At 68.0% G+C, this 16916-nt stretch overlaps 1 protein-coding gene across 2 annotated transcripts; it reads left to right on the top strand.

Moving 5' to 3' along the window:
• Positions 1-2527: 2527 nt before the first annotated feature.
• On the top strand, positions 2528-15031 carry CPLX2 (complexin 2). Of its 2 annotated transcripts, XM_032197042.1 has the most exons (5): positions 2528-2628; positions 6742-6840; positions 13425-13532; positions 13965-14140; positions 14299-15031. In XM_032197042.1, exons 3-5 carry the CDS (start codon positions 13502-13504, stop codon positions 14494-14496), a joined length of 405 nt encoding a protein of 134 aa, XP_032052933.1. In that variant the 5' UTR covers positions 2528-2628; positions 6742-6840; positions 13425-13501; the 3' UTR covers positions 14497-15031. The 2 variants fall into 2 exon arrangements, with proteins under 2 accessions (XP_032052933.1, XP_032052934.1); XM_032197043.1 differs by lacking the exons at positions 2528-2628; positions 6742-6840 and adding an exon at positions 11887-11907.
• The last annotated feature ends 1885 nt before the right edge of the window (positions 15032-16916 follow it).

The following is a 16916-nucleotide window of genomic DNA, read 5'->3' as shown; positions in this document are numbered from 1 at the left end:
TGGCAAAGCGGGAACCCCCCCGGACAGCACCTGGATGGCTTCTCCTGCTAGGAGGAATGGCAAAACCAGCGGCTCCCCGTAGCAGGGTGAAGGCTGGGGAGAAAAATGACTATTGATCGCCCTGCGAGTTCAGCAGTGAGGCTCGCAAGGCCATGATCAATAGCACTGGAGAGGTGCTGGGCTCGCTAGGGGTTCTGCATCTGCCTGGGGTGTAGGGACAAAGCCCAAACCCTGGCAGCACCCAGCACAGCCCTGCAGGGTGCAGCCCCCCCAGGCTCCCTGTGCCCATGGTTCCATCCTGAAAAGGAAGAGAGCAGCGATGCGCACTCAGGCACGGCAGGGGCGAGCGAGCAAAGCAGCCATCCCTTGGCCACAGCTTCCCACCCTGGTGGCACAGAGACAGCCCCAGGGACCCTCTGCCAAGGGACCCGGTGGGCAGCCCACCCTCGGGAGCTCAGCCCCTGCCCCAGCTCCCCGTGGGTCCCTTCTCGTCCCCACGCACAGAGGTGGCAGCGAGGTTTCCAGCCCACTCACCAGCCTCAAGGCCAGCTGCCCCGCCACCCGCAGGGCACCCAGCCTTGGGCCAATGGGAAGAATGGGGTGAAAAGCTGAGATTTCCGTCCTGCCAGGGGAGGATGTGGGCAGAGAAGGCAGGACTACACTTCCCAGAGTGCTCCTGGCCCTGCCTGCCGCCCCGGGGAAAGGCTAAGGGACCCAGCCACCAGCTCCTCCCTGCTCCTAAATTATTCTGATTATTATTTATTTGTGGTTTTTCTGCACTTAACTGCCTGCCTCGTCCACTTAATCGGGGGATTATTGCCCTACCTGCCCATCCGCCTGAGCCCAACTCATTACTGGGGCTTATTTATTAGCAGCGAGGCAGCAGCAGCGCACCCTGCGGCTCCCTCTCCTCCGGCACAGGCAGCTGGAGGCGATGGAGGGAGGCGAGCCGGGGCCACGGCAGGGCCACCGGCAGCGTCAGGGCCACCAGCAGCGAGTACGGCCACGGTTCTAGCAGGGAGGTGTCACAGCAGCCTCCTCCCGTGGCTCACGTCAGCCCAGGCCACGGGACACGGCCGCTCTTGGCAAAGCGCAGGGGAAACAGCGAGAGCCTGGCTGAGCCTTCAAAGTGCTGGGGAAAGGTCAGAGGCACGGCGCTGTGCTTCTGCTTGCAGGGAGGGACACAAGCTCCTCGGCACGGAGGTGGCAGCTGAGTGGCGGCCACGTGGCAGGGTGACAGCAGCGGGTCACCGGAGCCCGCAGCGGGCAGGCAGAGGGGAATCGGTGTCCCCAAACCCAGGAGCAGCCGCTGCACCCCCGGTCCTTATTCCGACTGCTGCTCCCGTCTGCAGGCAGGAGCATCGGGGAGGAATGTGGGACGGAGAGCACGAGCCTGCACGTAGATAAATAAAACATGGGGGAAGGCAATCAGAGCTGCCCACTCGGCCACGGGCTGCGCGGGATGCGGCGGCTGCGCAGGGCGGGGGGGGGACACCCTCAGCCGCTCCTCCCCAGCCATCGGGCCCGCGGCCCCAGCGCTGCTCGGCTGTTTGCAGCCGCGTTTTGCAGCCTCAGCACCGGGGGGGATTGATTTATTCATCAGCTGCTCCATCCCACAGCAGCCCTGCGTGCTGGGCAGCAGCGGCGCCACGAGCCGCGGGTGATGTGACGAGTGGCACGCAAGGCAGCGGGGCTGGCGGACCCCGTGGGGGGCTCCTGGCTGGCCTGACACCCCCTAAGACCCCCTGACACCATGCCAAGGGGACGAGGGACACGCTGGGGAGGGAAACACGAGCATCGTACTGCCTTGGGGCTGTGGGGTGTTAAAGCAGCTCCATCCTGAACCCCCTGGAAGGGGCCAGGATGGAGAGGCAGGAACCCCTTTTTCAGAGGATCAGCAACACTGAGGGGCAGACCTATTGCAGGGACAAAGAGCAAAAAAAAAAGGGACAAAAGTCCCTGTCCCCTGCCCCTCCACTCGCCCTGCTCCCCTTGCTCAGACCACTTCACCTCCCCAGCCTTGGTTTTTGGAGACCCTTTGCACATTGAGGGGAGGCACCCGGCACCCCCATGCTCAGAGGACCCCACGTCTCCGGGTGGCACCCGCACAGCCCCACAGCCAGAGACCGGCTCCAACCCCACAGGAGGGGGAATGGCTGAGCCGGGGGGAGAGAAGTGCAGGGCCCTGCTGATGGGATGGATACGGGGGGGGGGATTCCTGCAGCGGGGGGGCGACAGCTCGGGAAGGATGGGCAGGAACCGGGGTGGCCAAGAACTGGGGGTACCGGGGTCGCGTCCAGGTACCGGGGGGGGTCTTCTGGGGGCACTGCAGGGAGCGGGGACGCAGGGAGGGATGCGCAGGGGGGGCGATGCTTGGGCACGGCGGGGGGGGGACACGCACTCAGCGCCGGGTACCGCAGGGGACTCGCCACCGGCGGAGGCGCGGGGCGGGCCGGGGGCGGGCACGGAGCCGGCCCCGCCCGGGAGGCCGAGCGGCGGAGGGGGAGCCAGCAACGGGAGCCCCCCCCCGGACCGCTCCGGCTCCCGCCTCCCTTCCGGCGGCGGCTCCTTCCCTGCGCCGGGGGCGGACCGGGCGCACCGGAGCCGCACCGAGCCGAGCCGAGCCAGGTGGGTGCGGGGCCGGCACCGGGCACCGGGCACCGGCAGCCGGGGGCGGGCCCCGCCGTGCCGCAGAGCCCGGGGATGGGCGGAGGTGTGGGGATGGAGGGGGGGGGGGGGGGGGGGGGGTGGAGAACGGGGATGGGGATGGAGATGGGGATGGGGATGGGGCCGGGGACCGGCCCGCCGAGCCTCCCGGGGCCGCCGGCTTATGTAACGGGGCGGCGGCCGCGGGGCTGCGGGCTGCGGCATGCGGGCTGCGGGGCGCGCTGCGGCTGCGGGAGGCAGCGCTCGGCGGGGTCCCCCCCCCCAGCATCACCATCACCTCTTCCCCGGCTGCCCCCACTTCTGCAGCCCATCCTCTCCCTGCCCTCCGCCCCGCAGGTCGGGCGGGGGGGCCGGGGAAGGGCTGTGTGTCCGTGTGTCCCCCCCTCTCCATCATCGCACGGGGATGTGGCGCACGGGGATGTGTCCCTGCGGGCACGGAGAGGTGACCCGCACCCCCTGCCACCCTCTGCTTGTCCCCCGGGGGCAGCTCCCGGTGCCCTGCTGGGCTCTCCCTACACCTCCCCATCCCCGAATCCCTCCCGGGGAGGCTCAGCCCCTTGTGGGCCACTCCTGCTGCACGGCAGCTCCGCTCCCCGGGGTGCCATCCGGCCCCTTTCCCCACCGCAGCACCCCTCCTGCGCCCCAGCACCCCCAAGGCTCCATCCCCGTCCCCCTGCTGTGTCCCCAGGGCTGTGGCACGCAGGGCAGGTGGCTGCAGGGACCCGGGCCTGGCAGCACGCGGTGGCAGTGCCACCCGCATGGCAGGAGCGTGACCGGGTGGCCGCTGCCCCCAGGCAGGCGGCACAGGGAGTGGGAGCAGCAAAGCAGGGCTGGTGCTTTTGCTCCGGACAGGGCTCGTGGCTCGGGGCTTCGCTGCCAGCCTACGGACACCGGAGAGAGCTCTGCCGGGGCAATCCGGCCCAGGAAAATGTCTCGAAGTCTCCCTTGGCCGTGGGCTGAGCGTTTGTTTCTTCGATCGCTTCTCGCGCGCTAACATTAGTGCTGAGATGACCCCAAGCAGGCAGAGCTATTAACACCTCGCAGCGCCCGGAGGACGGTTGCGGTTCGCACCTTGGCTCATCCCCGGCTCTCCACAGCCTCCTGCTGCCAGGCGCAGCCCGCCAGGCCCGCTGCTGCTCCCCGGGAGCCGTGCGCCGAGTTCCCCATCACCATTTTAGCACCGAGTCCCAGCAGAGGTTGGGTTCACAGGAGCGTGGCCCCGCTCCAATCCCACCGCTGGGCACCCACCTAGCCAAGCTGGTGGCAGCCAACGTGGCACCGGCCCCACCACGGGGACCCCGCTGTCCCCGAGGCTGTGCGGGCACGGGACCGCACGAGCTCCTCCTGCCCACAGCCTCCTGGGCAGACCTTCCCGTTTGTTCCTCCGCCGGCATTATCCCCGAGTTTAACCGAGCCCTCTCCCTCCCCGGTGTTTACTCGCCGGGTGTATTTATAGAGAGCAATCAGGCCTGCTCAGCCCGGGTAAACAAGCTGTGCTCCTGCGGGCTGCTCTCGCCTCAGCGCTCCTGCTGCTCGTCCCACGAGCTTTCCCCTCCGCCTCTCCTGGCTCCACGGAGGCCCAGACCTCGTGCCCAACCTGGGCTCTCCGAGCTGTGCCACCCGGCCCTGGTCTTCCCGTTGGTCCCCAGGAGCCTCTGTCACCCTTCCCGTGTCACCCTGCCCGTGTCACCCTACCCGTGCTGCTGCACGAATGCCCAGGATCATTTTTCATCTCAGCCCAGCAAGTAGGACCCGAGCCTGCCCCGGCCCAGGGACAGATGTGCAGGAAGCAGTGAGGTTTTTAAGGCTGAAGGTTTGGGGTTGAGGCACGCAGGGTGGCTCAGGGGCAGGGCACAATGTGACACCTGCGATTTCTCAGCCCCCTGTGGCAGGCAGTTCAGGTGCTGCTGCCCTGACGATATTTCCCCCGAGCGCAGAGGCTCTGTGCCTCTCCCCAGCACCCAGTGCCTGGCCACAAAGCTGCTGCCAGCCCCGAGCAGGTCACCAGAGCATCTCCTGACACAGAAGAAACGCTCTGAGATGCGTCCCCGCATTTCCCACCCCACACTCCCACTCCTTCCCATCCCCAGCCCACCCCCGGGTGCCTCAGACACCGCGGCAGCTGGAGGAGCTGAGCTCTGCACGCGGGGTGCTGAGAGCTGGAGGTGCCAAGCAGAGGGGCTGGGGACTCTGCCCTGTGGGCAGACCCTCAGCTGGGTAAAAGCAGCCCCACCAGCACCTACCGGGTGCCCCCGCTCTGCTCTCCCCTTCCTCTGCCTTTGGCTGAGGTCGGTGTCTGGACGGACAGGCAGACAGACGGACAGAGCTGCTGCAGTTCTCCCCGTGAGCCGCCCAGGTGAGAGGCAGCTCTGCGCTCCTGGCAGGCTCTGCCGGTTGCAAAGGCAGGACATAAATAAATAAATACATAAACAAAGCAACCCCGCGCTGCTCTGGCCCAGAAAAGCAGCGCCCTGCAGGGACCCAACCGGCGCAGCCCCCCAGGACCCTCTGCACCTCCTCGGGTCTCCACGCAGGGAGTTCCCCCTTTCTGAGCAGGCTGTGGGGTTTCAGCAAAGGCCAGCAGCTCATTTACACCCCAGGACGTGGCCGGCACAGCAGGGGCTGATCCTGTCCCGGCTCAGCTCCTCTCCCAGGTGCTGAGCTGCCTGAAAACCCGGCCGCCCCCAGCCCCCAGCCCCAGGGTGGCCCTGCAGCCTGTCCTACCCCGCTCCGAACCTTCCCACATCCCGCAGGAGGCAGCGCCTGTCCCCAGCAAAGGTCACCTTCACGCTGCCGCCGAGCCCTTTCCAGGCTGAGCTCTCGGCGCCGCGTTTCCCGGGGAAGCAGCCGCATTTCGGGGGTCTCCACGGGGGTCCCAGCAGGGTGCAGGGGCTGGATGCCCGCACGGTGCCCTGTCCCCAAACCCAGCGCTGCGCCTGGGGGCTCGGGGTGTCCCCTACCCCTGGGGCTGGGACCCGCTTCCCTGCTCCCCAGTGCAGGAGGGTGTTTAATCTCTTTTTAAATAAAAGGCAGGCGTTACCCCCGGCAGCCCCCCATCCCCTGGTGTCACCATCTGAGTGTGTTTTCCCCTGGCTCCCCTGGGCGTTTATATACAATTTGCCCTGGAAATTCCCCGGGGCACGGGAAAGGAGCTGGCTCTGCGTTAGGATAAATACCTGACTTCCCCAGGAACCTGCTCCCTAAATCACGCAGCCCACGCTGTGCCCACCAGGCGCCGGGGTGGCACCAGCTGCTCCGTGGGGACAGGGCACGGTGCCACCCCGACACGCTGCCAGCAGCAGGGTGCCCGGGTGTCTGCACGGCCCCGTCCCACGCAGCATCCCCTGGGAGCATCCCCTGAGCCTCCCCGGCCCGCCAGGGGCATCTCAAGGGCATTCGGGGTAGGGAGAAGGAAAAATCCCAGGCAGAAGCTTCCCGAAGTTCAGCCCAAGTTGGGAGCCCGAGGAGGGAACGGCGTCCTCAGCCTGCAGCCTTTGTTAAGGGCTTTGGTTTGCCTGCTTGTTTTAACTGGCCGTTACCTTCTCCAAAGCAGAAATTCATCATCTGGAAGCCGAGGAATGCGGAGTTAATGCGAAATTTTAAAACCCTCAAAGAGCGAGAGCCCGCTAAATAATTCATGCAGGCAGCCAAACTGCCGGGTGCCTGCAGAGAGAGCGGAGCCCTCGGCCAGGAGCCCTCGGCCAGCAGCGGTGCTGGTGTCCTGGGTCTAGGAGGGGCAAAACCCTCCAGGGGCTGCCACCTCCTGCTGGCTGCTGCCCACCCGTGTCCCCACTGGGCTCCTCCTTTGGTCCTCAGAGCTCAGGGTGCGAGGGGTTGGGGGGGTCCAAAAACCAGGCAGTGGGCTGCGCTCTCCATCACCCGTGGATGAAGACAGCAGCACCATCCTCCTCCTCCTCATCCGGGGGATGAAGGAACCCACCGCCAGCCCTCATATACCCGTGTCCCAGCTGGCTCGGTGGCCACACTCACTTGGTCCTGTGCCGTGTGGGGTGTCCCGTGCTGTGTGGGGTGCCCCCTCCAGCACTGATCCTCCTGCCGTGGTGTCTCCCGCAGGCCCCGCTCTCCCTGCGATGCCCACCCGCCCCCGCGAGGCCCCCTCCGCGCTGCGTTAGGTGCCGAAGCCCGCGGACGCCCGGCGCTGCACGCACCAAGGTAGGCAGCACGGCCCCGCTGGGGGCTCAGCACCGCGGGCATCCTCATGAGACCCCCCAGGGGGGGCAGCAGCTCTGGGGTGGACATGAGGCACGGTCCTGCCTTGGGACCCCGGCAGGTGACAGTGATCGTGGAGGTGGTGTGGGGAATGGGGATTTTTTTTCCTTTTTTTTTTTTTTTTTTTCCCTTTTTTTTTTTTTTTCCTCTGAAAGCCCCCAGATGGGCAAGGTAGGAGCCAAACCCCGCTGGAAGCAGCCAAGAATGATTTTCTGGCCAGAGCCCCAGCAGCTCTTGGAGCGGCGCCGTGCCCAGCCAGCGTCACACCGCAGCGGAAACCCCGAGCACAGGCGGGCTGGGGGCGGCTTCGTTTTCTCCCCCCCCACCCCGAGCTGCCCCCCAGCACGGGGGTCTCACCTTCCCTGTGCCCTGATCCAGGCTCATCCCACTCCCACCAAGCCGCAGCTTGGCTGGAGCCCTGACACCCAGATGTCCCCCCCCTGCCGCTGCTGAGCCCCCCGCTGTGCCACCATCTGCTGCCGGGGGAGGACGGGGTGTCCCCGGCACTGTGACCCTCCTTGGTGGCTCTCAGCTCCCAAACCTGCCCTCTGTGGGGCTGCCCCCCAGGGATGAAGGTGCTCACCCTCCTTTGTAGGTTCTCCCATCCCAGCACAGAGCCCAGGAGAGGGGCTGAGAGGGGATGGGGGGGGGGCCCAGGCATCTGCTCTCCACCCAGCCCCGGCCACCTCCACCATCACTGCCCCTCGATGTCCCCTGCCAGGGCAAAGGGATGGAAATGGGGACGTGCACAGCCTGGCTCCTTCCTCAAAGGCAATCACTGGGGCTGTTGGGGTAGGGAGTGCTGGGGAGGCACCGTGGGGGCTCGGGGGGGGCTTTTGTTGGCTGCCCACGTGGTGCCGGGTGCGCTGTGCCCAGCTCTGCTCCGCGCCGGCCCCTGCAGAGCTGTGCGGGTGTGCGTGCCTGCCATAAATATTGATGGGGGGGACTCGGTGCGAGGGTGCCTTTCCGTACGGCGTTTGGGATGTAAACGCACCGGGTACCTGCTGCCTGGGCTGGGGAAAGCTGCGTGAAAGCACCCAGGCCGAGTGCAGGGGGGCTTTATAGAGGGAATTCATCCTGCTGGAGGTGGGAAGGGGCTGGGGGAATAACCCCGGGGGTCACAAAGGCGCTGGGCGAACCCGCAGCAAGCCCCAAACCTTCCGCCAGGGACTGCAGAGAGCGGCCGCTGCTCCCCCAGCCCGCTTCCCGCGCAGCCCAGGCAGGATAAACAGCGAGGGGCTGCAGTGCCTCTGCTTAATAATGCACGGCACAGAGGCACCGGCCGCACGCTGCTCCCGGCAGCCACGGGGACCAGGAGCTGCTGCTGCAGCCTGCGGCCCAGAGGGTCGATCCGGCAGCCCCGGTGCTCACAGGGTGGCCGCAGCGGGGTCGTGTGCCGTGTGGTGCTGGAAGAGCCGTGGGGACGTGGCCACCTCGGGGCTCCGTGGGGCCACCAGCTGTGGGGAGGGCTGGGCGAGCTGAGCTCCCCACCGCAGGGCGCAGAGCAGGCTCTTGGCTGTGGCTGGAGCTGGGTCCCTGCCCCAGGGGGAAATTCAGCCCCGTGCGCATTGTGGGGGCTGCCTTTTGGGGCTGCAGTGGGAGCACTTCTCCCCCTCTCCAGCACCTTCTTGTGTTTTTTGTTGTTGTTTTTTTTTTTTTTTTTCCCAGCTGTGCCGGGAAAGGCTGGAGGCAGCGGGCTCGGTCCCCTCCTTGCCCCCCAGCTCCTTCGTGTGCAGCCACCCCAGCTGGCACGAGCAGGCACACAGGCAGCCCTGCAGGCACGGTGTACACACAGCTCCTGCCAACACCCGGGGGGGGCACACGTGGCCCTAATTGCGTGCGGTGCCACCACCCGGCCCCGCCACCCATCTGCCGCGGCACGGAGCCGCCAGCACCCAAACCGCTGCCACAGACGGGCTGGGGGCACCCCGTGCACCCCCACCCCACGGGCAGGCAGGAGCCCAACGCTCGGGGGCCAGCCCATCGGCGAGAGCACTGCAGAGGGGTTGTGGTAGGGGCACAGCCGGGGCTGCAGTTCTGGTGCTGGCGGGGCCGTGCTGGTGGGGCAGGGAGCAGGGAAAGCTGCGGTGCTGGCCCCGAGCGTGGTGGTGAGCCCGGGTCCCCCCTGGCACGTGCACGGTGTCACCGCGGGAAGGACAGCGGGTGGCAGGGGCTGTCCCTGCCCTCTGCGTGCCCTGACCTTGCTCAGGAGGGTCGGCTCTGAGCTGATTCTGCAGGACTTGGGCGGCTGCTCCCATCCCTGTCCCCATCCCTGTCCCTGTCCCCGTCCCCGTCACTGCCCGGTGCCAGCCCCAAGGGGGCCAGGGCTGCTCTTCAGAGCTGCAGCTGCTGCCTGTTTTGTGCTGCCTCTTCCCCTTCTCCCCGCTGCTGTTTTTGTTTTGTTTAAGAGGCCGGGTTACGAATTTTAAACAGGCTCCTGAAAAACCCAATTACCTCCAGAAGACAACCTGATAAAAGCTGCCTAAGTGGCACTGTGAAAATCGCCTTGTGCAGCAGCCGAGGGAAAACCGACGTAACAAAGCCTCTGGAAATGGAGTTAACCACTTTTAATCCCTTGGTGCGATGAGGAGGGCCAACAATTATTTTCTGCAGAGATGAGGGGGGGGGGAATAAATAAAATAACTGCCCTGTGCTGCCGAGGGGTTGCAGCAGGCCGGGTTGGTGGCGGTGCAGCAGGATGGGTGCAGGCATTCAGGCACCTCGGCTGTGCCCAGGAGCCCTGGGAGTGCCCGCGGATGCTGTGACCTTGCAGGGTCCCCGTGCAGCTGCAGGGCCTGGGTACGATGCTGGGGCATTGCTGACCCCATATGGTGGCTGATGCAGCAGCAGCCAGCCCCGTGCCCGTTCCCCAGCAGCACAGGAGAGCGGTGAGGCGCAGGACTTGGCAGCACCGGGAGCTTCCTCCTCCATCTGGCCACGGCGCTGCTCCCCCTTCCCTCCCCAGCCCTTCCCTTCCTTCTCCCCCCAGCCAGCAGCAAAAACCCACCGGGCAGCTCACCCAACACCACGCCAGGAACCAACTGCACCCAAGGGCCTCCCCAAACCCACCAGCAGCTCCCAGTGCCACCAGCATCCTGCAACCATCTCCGCGGGGCAGAGCTGGGTGCCTGCTGGCTGCGGGTGCGCTGCTGGCAGCTGGAGCGCCGGGGCGGTTGGCCGCGGCTGCCGGGAGCCTCGTGCTGCTTCGCCCACCTCCCCCTGCCATCAACACCCTGCCTGGGGTCCCACGCTCGGGGACAGCTCCCCGGGCAGCCCATGCACCACCGAGCCCCGCTGCATGAAGGATTGGCCCCGCTGGCGTGGCCAGAGCTCCTACTGGGACCAGTCCTTGGGCACGCTGGGAGCTACTGGGGGAGGATGCGCTTAATGAGCCGAGGCGTCTCCAAAGATTGAAAGACTCCAGGACCCATCCCAGGAACAAAAGGAGGCGTTTGTCAGGCGCTGAGAGACGGGCTCGTTAATTCCTCCTGGCTGTCACACTTATCTGTAATGAATTTGTGCTCCGCTGTATTATTTTTAATACAATAGGAGCGGTGCCGCCCGCCCACCGCCCGGCTGCCGGGAGTGCTGACGTCAGCGCCCGGAGCGGGGCTGCTGCGGGACGGACGGACGGGTGGACGGACAGACAGACAGGCCAAATGTGAGCCTGTCCCACCGCCCCCAAGCCCATCCCGCAGCGGGTGCCGGGGCAGGAGGAATTTTTGCATGGAGGTGGAAAATTGAGTTGTCGGTTGGGGTGGGAGGAGGCGGAGGGCTTGGGGCTGGCGGAGGAGCGTGCTGGGCTCGGGGGGGTGTTTTGGGGTGCGGTGAGCAGGGGGGGAGCAGGAGGAACGCGTCCTCCGTGTGTTATCTCCGTGCTGAGAGCCGTCTGCCCCCGCAGCCACGCGTCGTGGTGCTGCGTGCGCCCGCGTGGCTCCGTCGGTGCCGCGTGCCCCACGGAGGTGCGGGGCTGTGGGATGGAGCCGTGAGCATCCCCGCAGGGCTGCGGCTCCAGGGCCTCGCCAGCAACCACCAGATAGCCCCAAAGCCGTGCTCGGAGCTCTGCTAATCTGATTTGCAAAGAGCTCGCCTGGTCTCTACCCGCGCAGGGCTGGATTCATTCGCAGGCGCCGGTGGGGCACGGGGTGCGCACCCAGCCCAGCGCCTCCGCACCCCGAGCTCCACCGCAGCCATGTGGGCGTTGGGGCTGCGAAGCCACCGCGTGTCCCCAGCACCCCAAAGCCACCTCGTGTCCCCAGCACCTCGTGTCCGGGCACCCCTTGCCCGCCGTGGTCTCCCCCTGGGTGTCAGCGCCAAAAATTCCGAGCTGGGGGCTCCGCGTGGCTGCGGTGATTTATCGGGGACTTTAATAGCTCCTGCAGCCGCCCTGCGCCTCTGCAATTAAGCGCGGCTGCTCCTGGAGAGCCACAGAGTTACCGAGGCCTGGCCAGAGGCTCGTGGGGGCTCGTGGGGGGCTCTGATCCCCAGGGACCGAGGGGTCCCAGGGACAAGCACGGGCTGGAGGTCAGGGGGACGGATCAGGGTGGGGGGCACAAGCATGGGTTGGGGGTCAGGGGGATGAATTGTGGTCAGGGCGATGAATTAGGGTCAGGGTGACAAATTGGTGCCGCTCGGGATGTCCGGGGGGGGGTCAGCCCCCCGCCACCGCCTCGCTCGGGCCGTTCATTGCGGCGGAGGTGAATCATTGAATCATTGCAGCGGGGGGGGGGAGCAGCGGGGCGGCGCTGCCCGGTCCCAGCAACATCCCCCGGGGGGGTCCCGGTGTCTGTGTGTTTGGGGAGGGGGTCCCGGACCCCTCCCGGCCCCCTCCCGTGCCACCCCCTAGGCGCACACCCGCACTGCCCGGTGCCGGCGGGGAGCGGAGCGGAGCTGGGGGTGGCTCCCGGTGCTTTGGGGGGGGGGATCCAGGCGTGTCCGGGGAGTGGGGGGGGGGCGGGATCGGGGCGGGGCGGGGCGGGGCGGCGGCAGCCGAGAGCCGCGGCGGAGCCGGTGAGTGCTGAACGGTGCTGAACGGACAGCGCCGCCGCTGCGGCACCGGGCGGCACCGGGAGGGCCCCGCGCCGCAGCCCCCGGGGAGGGGAAGGGTTGGGGAGGGGGAGGGCACCCCCCCGAGGGTCCCCGCGCCACCGCTGCCATCCCCTCGCCGTGGCCCCGTCCCGCGTCCGTCGCGTCCCCCCGCCGTGTCACCCCCTCCCCACCTCCTCCCGGTGGTGCCTGCATGCCCGCTGTGTCCTCCCGTGGGGGCTGGCCCCGTGTCCCTGCCTGTGACCCCCTCCTTTCGGGTCCCCCCCCCCTCCCCCCCGCGGTGTCCGTGCACCCCACTCCGTGGTGCCACTGTCCCGGGCGCCCCCGGTTTCCTTCCCCCCCCCCTCTGTCCTCGCCATCCGGTATCGCCACGTCTCCGGTGTCCCCTGAGCCCCCCCGCGGCTGGCACCACCGCGGAGCCCCGGGTGGAACAGACCCCCCTGTCCCCGTCCCTGTCCCTGTCCCCATCCCGGTGCTGTGGGGTTCCCCAGTGCAGGGACCAACAAACTTCCCTGGCACCAGTTGGTGGGGGCCCCCCCGCTGCCTGCTGAACGAGGGGGGGGATCCACGAGGCTGCGGCACCACGGGGTGCACACGCACACCGCCAACCGCACGCACGGTGCCAGCACTGCCTGCACCCCCAGCACGCACAGGGCACACGGGGGGGGCACACACACGCATGCCTGGCCCCCCCACGCACCCCCCACGAGCAGCCTGCAACACCCCCACACGCGCAGCTCGCTCTGCAAAGCGCCGTGCACGCACCCCCCGGAGCCACCCGCACGCCCCCAGCCCCGCACACACACACACACACGCACGCCCAAATCCAGCCCGCAGCCCCCCCCCCGGCGTGCAAACACGCTCAGTGGCACGGCGGCGCGCAGCCTGCGAGCCCGTGCGCGCACACACACCCGCCACCCGCCTGCCCCTACCCGCACAGCTTGCAAAGCCCCGAAGTCGCGCACGGAGCTTGCAAACAGGCTGCACACCCCCACGCCGCGTGGGCACGCGCAGCCTCCGGCCCCACAAATTTGTACACACACACACAGAGCGTGTGCCCGGCGTGTAAACACAGCCTGCGAACACCCCTCCTGAGCAAACACGCGGGCAGCGCTGCGATGTGCCCAGGGCGCACCGACAGCGTGCCACGCGCCTGCAAACCCCAAAAAGTCACAACCTGCTGGCAGCTGTGGCTCCTTCCCTCCGCAGAGCACAGGCATTGCAGCACCGGGGCGCGTTGTTCTCCCCAGGCTGGCTCTGTCCCCGCCGTGCACAGGGACACGGTGGTGGCACGGTGGTGGCACGGTGTGTTGCGGTGCTCCCAGTTCTGTGCCACCCACTGAGCGCAGTGCCACGGTGGAAGCCCCTCTGGAGCTGAGTCTGCAGGGGTGCACCCTGCAGCCCAAGGGACTGGCGCGGTGCTGGGGCAGCGGGGACCCCATGCTCGGTGTCCCCAGCGCTGTCCCTCTCTCCCTGCCCAGGTGGCCCTGGTCGGCGAGCGCGGACGGCAGTGGATGAGCGCTGGGCACCGGCCTAGCCACACGCACACACCGGCACCATGGACTTCGTCATGAAGCAAGCGCTGGGCGGTGAGTGGGGGCGATGCCGTGGGGTGACAGCACGCTCAGCACCCCTGGGAACGCGGTGCAGGCAGTTGGGGAGGGCCACTGCAGGGGATCCAGCAGCCGCTGGAGTCCTCCGGGGTTCCCGGCGCCGGCAGCGCCTGGCGGGGGATTCCCGGCTCTCCTGCCGCGAGGTGGGATTCCCCGGCGGGTCCCCTGGGTGCCAGCGCCAGAGGAGCTGCAGGCGTCTCCCCGAGCTGACGCTCAACTAGGGCAGCGCAGGCAGCCCGCGGCGCTCCCGTCCCCACAGCCTCCAGAGCCCGTCTGCAGCCGGCTCCGGTGGCACTGGGGACGAGGGGACCCCGGGTTGTCCTTGCAGGCTGGCTCCGTGCCCTGCGTGGCTCCGGTAGCCAGTCCCGGGGTCTCATCCCGCACAGCTGAGGGTCTCGTCCCGCACAGGGGCCACCAAGGACATGGGGAAGATGCTGGGGGGCGAGGAGGAGAAGGACCCCGACGCGCAGAAGAAGGAGGAGGAGAGGCAGGAAGCGCTGCGCCAGCAGGAGGAGGAGCGGAAAGCCAAGCACGCCCGCATGGAGGCCGAGCGGGAGAAAGTCCGGCAGCAGATCCGCGACAAGGTGGGCGCACGGCTCCCTGCCCCACGGCTCCCTGCTCCACGGCTCCCTGCCCCACGGCTCCCTGCCCTGGGGGCCGGGACCGATGGGCAGCGAGGGGCAGGGGGCGCAGGGCGGGCAGTGCCCCCTCCCCGCCCCGCTCAGGGCCCGTGTCCCCGCAGTACGGGCTGAAGAAGAAGGAGGAGAAGGAGGCGGAGGAGAAAGCGGCGCTGGAGCAGCCGTGTGAGGGCAGCCTGACGCGCCCCAAGAAAGCCATCCCGGCGGGCTGCGGGGACGAGGAAGAGGAGGAGGAGGAGAGCATCCTGGACACCGTGCTCAAGTACCTGCCCGGCCCGCTGCAGGATATGTTCAAGAAGTAACGGCACCGCCAACCCTGCCATGGGGTGCTGGGGCACAGGCGCCCTCCTCCTCCCTCCGACTCCTCCATCAGTTCCCTTGGCCCCGGGGGGGTCCCCGCACCCCCTCCCCGCCCTCCCTCCACCCCCTTCCCCCGACCACCCGCCCCGTCCCGGCCAGGCAGGGCCCCCCCCGACCACGTTGTGCCAAAGGGGAGCTTCCCTGGCCGGACAGGGCGACCCGGGACCAAATGCACTGATGTGACCTCGCGGCAGGCTGGGGGCACCCCAGGCCCCACCGGACCCCGGGGCGGCTCCCCGTGCCCCCGGCCCTGCCCCTCTGCCCCCCACCGCCCTCTCACCCACCCGGGGGGGGGCCCGGGCAGGCCAACATGCGCCCGCCCTCGCCCCCAGCACTGCCACCCTGCCCTGCCCCACCCTGGGCCATGCCCAAAGCACAAAGCCAGGCGCCCTGCCCGCAGCTCCCCCATCCCCGCTCCCTGCTGGGGTCCCCCGGGGCTGCCCGGTGCACCCCAGCATCGGGTTGGGGGGGGGGTGGGGTTGGAGGGGACCCCCCCCCCTCTCTCCCTCCCCTTCTCCCCGCATCTCTGGCCCCATAGTTAAAGCCATATCAGTTAGACTGCAATACTTCAGCACCGGGAGGAGCGGGCGCCGCGCTCCGCCGACCGTGTACAAAGGCGCGTGCGGGGCAGGGACCCCCCCTGCCCCGTCCCCCCCTGCCCCATCCCATCCCCGCCGTCCCCCCCAACACCGCTCGCTCGTCCGTGTCTCGGCCCCGCTGCCCCCTCACCCCCCCCCCTTTCCCCTTTTACCCCCCCGTTCTCGCATCGGTGTCCGTGTGCCAGGGTGCGCCCCCCGTTGCTCCGTGCGTCCTCGTGTCCGCTGCTCACGCCTCCACCACCCCCGTCCCCCAAAGCCCCCCGCTGTCCCCGGGGGGCCGCCCGAGAGCCCCCGTGCCCGCGGGCTGCAATAAACCCAGCGCGGGGCTGGGGGCTGCCCCCCCCCCCCTCCCCGGCGCTGGACACACACGGGTCCCCCCGGGGCCTGGGAAGGGACCCCGGGCGAGGCAGCCCGGGCACGTCCCAGGTGCCACCGCTCGCGCCCCGATGGGGGGGACGGGGGGCACGCCACCGCCCCGGCCTGTCCCTTGCCGTGCTGCCACCCCCTTGACCCCCCCGTGCTTCCTCTGCCACAGCCCCCAGCCGCTCGCCCCGGCCCTTTTAGGGAGGCGGAGGGCGGCTCGGGGCCCCGCAGTCATGCTGTGACCATCCTGCTCGAACTAGTCTTTGACAAACGAATAAAATAAAGGGATTTGTACATTGCTCCGGCCTTCGCTCGGCTCTCACTGCCCCGCACCGACATCTCCCACCCCTCCGTGCCCCCGTTAGGGCTGAAAGCTGGCTTTTTGTCACGCTACGGGATGCCACAGGGCTCATTGTCACCCTGTGGGGCCCCCAAAAGCACCCAGGCTAGGCCACAGGGGAAGGGGAAGGCCTCCCTGGCTCCCATTCCCCAGTGCCTACCCTGAAAGCACCCTCTGTGGGGCTGGGGACAAGGGAAAAGGCTTTTGGGCCCATCCTACAAACCCACGGGTATGGCAGGGGGGCTCGGGCCCTTCCCCCGGGCTCTGGGACTCCCCCCATAAAATAAGCGGGGACACCCACGGGGTACGAGGGCTCTTTTTGCTCTCCTGCCGTTGAGGTTGGGGACACCCCAAGTCCGGTTCCCCAAAAACAGGAGGCCCTGTGCAGCGGGGTGCCTCGTGCCCCCCCCCCAGCCCTGCAGGGCTCTGCTCGCAGCCAGCCTCAGCCTCGACCGATTTGCCATCGTTTAAGAGCGAAGAGCTCAGCTGTTACCCAGGCGGCATCAGCGGAGCAGTCACCTGGAAAAGCCTCTGTCAGGAGGAAATATCGGGCGAGGGAATGATAAAGATCACGCAGGGAAGGTCTCCATCGCAGGCAGGCTGCGCCAGCGCTGCCTCGCCGTGCCCAGCTGCGACGCGAGCGGGTCTGGGGTGGGAAAATGGGCTCTGCCCTGCTGGGGGTGCAGGGACGGGGACACGGGGACACGCTGGGGTCACCTGCTGCCAGCACGGCCCTGCTCCAGCCATGGGGGTGCTGCCAGAGCGCAGCGGGGAGGGCAGGGCGGGGGGAAACAGGATGGGGACGGCCCCACGGAGCTGTCCCCATCCTCTGTGCGGTGTCCCCGGTGCTCCAGCGTGGGGGCACAGCGCCCTCTGGTGCGGTGACAGCACAGGAGATGGGGACAGGGAGAGGGAAGGGGCCAGCAGCTCAGCACCTCCCTTTTTCCCCCCACTCACCTCCTCCTGCCCCCACAACAGCCACAGGCGCCTTCGTTACGGAAGAGGATTTATCAAAATTATAAAAACAACCACACATACAAAAAAAAAAAAAAAAAAAAAA

This window comes from Aythya fuligula, chromosome 14, assembly GCF_009819795.1.
Source record: "Aythya fuligula isolate bAytFul2 chromosome 14, bAytFul2.pri, whole genome shotgun sequence".
Taxonomy (NCBI): Eukaryota; Metazoa; Chordata; class Aves; order Anseriformes; family Anatidae; genus Aythya; species Aythya fuligula.
Note: the sequence above shows the minus strand (reverse complement) of the source record. Positions and strands in the feature narration are given on the sequence as shown.

Excerpts from the sequence above, each read along its gene's own strand:
- CPLX2 (XM_032197042.1), top strand. The coding sequence starts at position 13,502 with ATGGACTTCGTCATGAAGCAAGCGCTGGGCG. Across the intron at positions 13,533-13,964 it reads CATGAAGCAAGCGCTGGGCG|GGGCCACCAAGGACATGGGG; the intron begins GTGAGTGGGGGC and ends CGTCCCGCACAG. Across the intron at positions 14,141-14,298 it reads GGCAGCAGATCCGCGACAAG|TACGGGCTGAAGAAGAAGGA; the intron begins GTGGGCGCACGG and ends GTGTCCCCGCAG.